Raw genomic sequence first — 3,287 nt, 5'->3', positions numbered from 1 at the left:
GCGCACCTATATCAGGGTGATATCCTGCCGGGCAGCAGGTGACAGGGGGTATGTACACGTTAAATATTTCGAGCTCAACATCGCCTGACCGGATAGCGATGCCCTGACATTCTAGGGTGGTGTCCCTGCGGTCGATGTCTGCTTTGATAAGACGATACTGCACGGTGTGGTGCGTGATGAACGCTAAGCCACCACCATGATCTCACTCGCGATCTCGACGGTGCACGTTGTACCCCGCACAATTAAAGAGTGTTGAATAGCTGTGCAGCTTCGTCTCTTGGACCGCAGCTATCAATATACCATGCCTTCCCATGAAGATGGTTATCTCCTCGATCTTGCTCTGAAGCCCGTTACAGTTAAATTGAAGGAGCTTCATGTGATTCGGGAGACGTGTGGTGATGCAGGGTGTAAGATGTGTGTGGCCGTGACGCCATTGGCTGTGTGCGCTGCTGAGGTGGTTGCCGCCCTGTGGTGGTGGTGGGTGGCGTCGCGAGCGTGCAGCGCAACACGGGCCCTCGAAGTTCCTCGTCCAATCTCGCGTAGTACGCAGATCTGAACATGCCCTAAAGTGGCACCAGCCAAGGCAGGGCTAAATTGCTGAAACAATAGTCATGTTTTGGGGAAAAACTCAAGTAACTCTGTAATCGTAGACCTGATCGATTAACTTGATGAATTGGTAAAATTATTTTTGTATAATAGTTTCCTTACCTCAAAAAAGCGTTCCTTTGTATCACCTGGGCCATAATCTAATAGCACCGATAAAGACATTATTGAACAATCAAAATTGCCACCTCTGGCGGTTTTGTTCGGGTGTACAATGATGTGCTCTTTAGTTGGTAATTTGTAACGGCGTATCAATTGATTTTTTTCCTTCTCATTCAACTCTTTTGGGGTTTCCTATAAGTAAATAACACATATCAGTTATCGTACTACTCAATAAATATATGTATATACATATGTACATCTTCTTCTACTTCTCGGCAATTTTGGCCGAGTTCAACAAAGCACGCCAGTCGCTTCAGTCTATATAATATCTGTTAATAAAAAATTAAGACTTACCTCTGGATTTTTGCTTGAATCATATTCATCAAGGATGACAATGTCAGTCATATCAACGTCAATAACGTCATTTTCATTCCATTCTTCTTGTTCTTCTTGTTGGTCTTCTTCCTTAGGTTTATCGTTTTCTTCGATCGCGACAGGCTCTTCAGTTTTAGGCGATTCTTTTTTCTTGTTTACTGGTTCGATGGTTTTAGAGGGCTTGGCTTCTGTTTTTGCCTCTTCTACCTTCGGCAATGTCTTTTTTGCCTCTTTTTCTTCTGCCTTTTCAGTGTTTAATGCCTTTGCCAAACGTGCCATTACTACATTTCGAGCACCTGAAAAATCACAAAGTGGTTGTAGAAAACTGTTGGTATGGCTGTAAATCTGTATAAATTAGTTATGTACCTTTGGAATTTAGATTACGTGCGGTTAACTCATCGCGTATTTCCTGCACCTTCATTGACTTCAACTCCAACTTCGAATAATGTGTAGCTTCCGTTTGGTCATCCTGAAATCAGCGGCATTTAATAAAACTTAAGCGACCAATACAATATGTTCAATGACTTCAATCAATCTTCTCCCTCATTGACTATTTTCTTCTTCTTCTAAATATTTAATGTTAATGATATATGTACACATACACATACATATACTTATGTAAAATTAGGTTTGAACAGCAAATTTCGTTATTATAGACCAAGTCTGATTTGCTGACATTATTAAATAAACTGCATTTATTCAAAGGGATGTGAATATGAATTTTAAACTTGAAAGGAATCTGCGCATAAAACTGAATGCTTTATGTATGTAGTAAAACGGAGTATTTTTAAGGAAGATTTTCGAATGCTTTATCATATACTGTATTAAAATGTAGCAATAGCGTAAGAATGTGTTAATAATAAATGTGCCATACCGAATGGAACATAGCCTGCTTGCATTTGGGGTTTTATTAAACTATGTTTGTAGTATGGACTTAGCCCTACATTTAATAAAAAAAAACATCTATGCGCTGCAACTAGACATAATAATTTCGTTTTACACGCACATTATAAGCGCTTGAAAGAAAACAGTAATTAGATGGTTCGCGTACATAAACGAAATCGACGAAACAAAAAGACTCATCTCTACAGCGGCATACATACAAACGTACTAAAGAAAACCTATTCATTTTAATAACTTAAAAATGTCATTTGCATGTGTGCCTTTAGCTCATCAATGTTGTCACCATCAGCTCTCATGTCTACCTCCTCTATAGTAATAACTTCCGTAGAAGTATCAGCTCCGGTCTCAGCATCCCCATTGACAGCACTTTCGCCCCCTCCATTAGTTGTTGCAGTTTCGGTCCCTTCTTCATTGTTCGATGTTATACTTTCATTTATGACAGTTTTATCAGCATCTTCCTGTGCAGCGTGGGTGTTTGAAGTGTCCGCAGCATCAGCATCCTCAGCAGCTGGCGAAGAGGCAGCTCCTTCAGCATCAGCGGCGGTACCACTTGCAGCGGCTGCTTTGGCGGCAGCACTTTTGCGTGCGATTACATTTTCCACAGCATTCTTGTAAACTTGGCTAAGTTCTTGCCATTGTGTAGCATTCGGCATACAAGAATGCACATCTGGCAAATAAATAACAACGGTTTCTATACGCGGTGGTGCGTCCTTCTTCTTGCGATCTTGACGATGATAGTGAAGCTCCACAAAGCGGTACCTGTGCAAATAAATCGAACCAAAGAAACCCCAATTGAATACATCGATTTCCAAACGCCGTTCGACACACGACCATATGTCATGAAAACGCCCCCGCAAATGTACACCAGCAGCAGCAACGTTCGCATTGAAGTTTAAAGTTGTTAGTGTTGAGTGAGTATTAAATATTTGTGGTTGTTTGGCATCGCGGGCAGTTTTTGGGTGTTGAGGTATCACACCGAATAACAACGAGAGAAACAACAAAATTTAGAGAAGGAACGCAGTTGCAATTATTTATCGGTCCCGATTCCAATGACAACAAGCGCATTCACATGGCGGTCGTTTTATTTGTTGTTCCATGATGATGTTAAATGTTGTTGTTGTTGGCCGATCCGTTGATGAGTTGGGGTGTCATCCACAGAACGCAGTTCGTTTGTGATTTTTGGTTTTGATTATATTTTATTTTTATTGGATATAATGAGTGCAATCACCAGTGAAATGGTGAAGAAAAGCAGACGCATTTACGGACATGGAAAAGAAAGAAAAAAATCATAAGGAATGTGGAAA

At 40.8% G+C, this 3,287-nt stretch overlaps 1 protein-coding gene across 1 annotated transcript in view; it reads right to left on the bottom strand.

Annotated features, from left to right (window-relative positions):
• LOC108368386 (cell division cycle and apoptosis regulator protein 1-like) overlaps positions 1-2,987 on the bottom strand; it is a gene marked incomplete at its 5' end in the record, with an annotated part of 9,013 nt that extends 6,026 nt beyond the window's left edge. Inside the window, 4 exons of the mRNA XM_017623238.1 lie at positions 709-897; positions 1,060-1,376; positions 1,447-1,549; positions 2,286-2,987. Coding sequence (XP_017478727.1) covers positions 709-897; positions 1,060-1,376; positions 1,447-1,549; positions 2,286-2,987 — 1,311 coding nt within the window. The remainder of the gene's footprint in view (positions 1-708; positions 898-1,059; positions 1,377-1,446; positions 1,550-2,285) is intronic.
• Between the last annotated feature and the right edge of the window lie 300 nt (positions 2,988-3,287).

The sequence above is a fragment of the Rhagoletis zephyria genome, unplaced genomic scaffold (assembly GCF_001687245.7).
Source record: "Rhagoletis zephyria isolate East Lansing unplaced genomic scaffold, Rhagoletis_zephyria_1.1 Rzeph_scaffold_03097, whole genome shotgun sequence".
Lineage (NCBI taxonomy): Eukaryota > Metazoa > Arthropoda > Insecta > Diptera > Tephritidae > Rhagoletis > Rhagoletis zephyria.
This window is presented reverse-complemented; position numbering and strand designations above follow the sequence as displayed.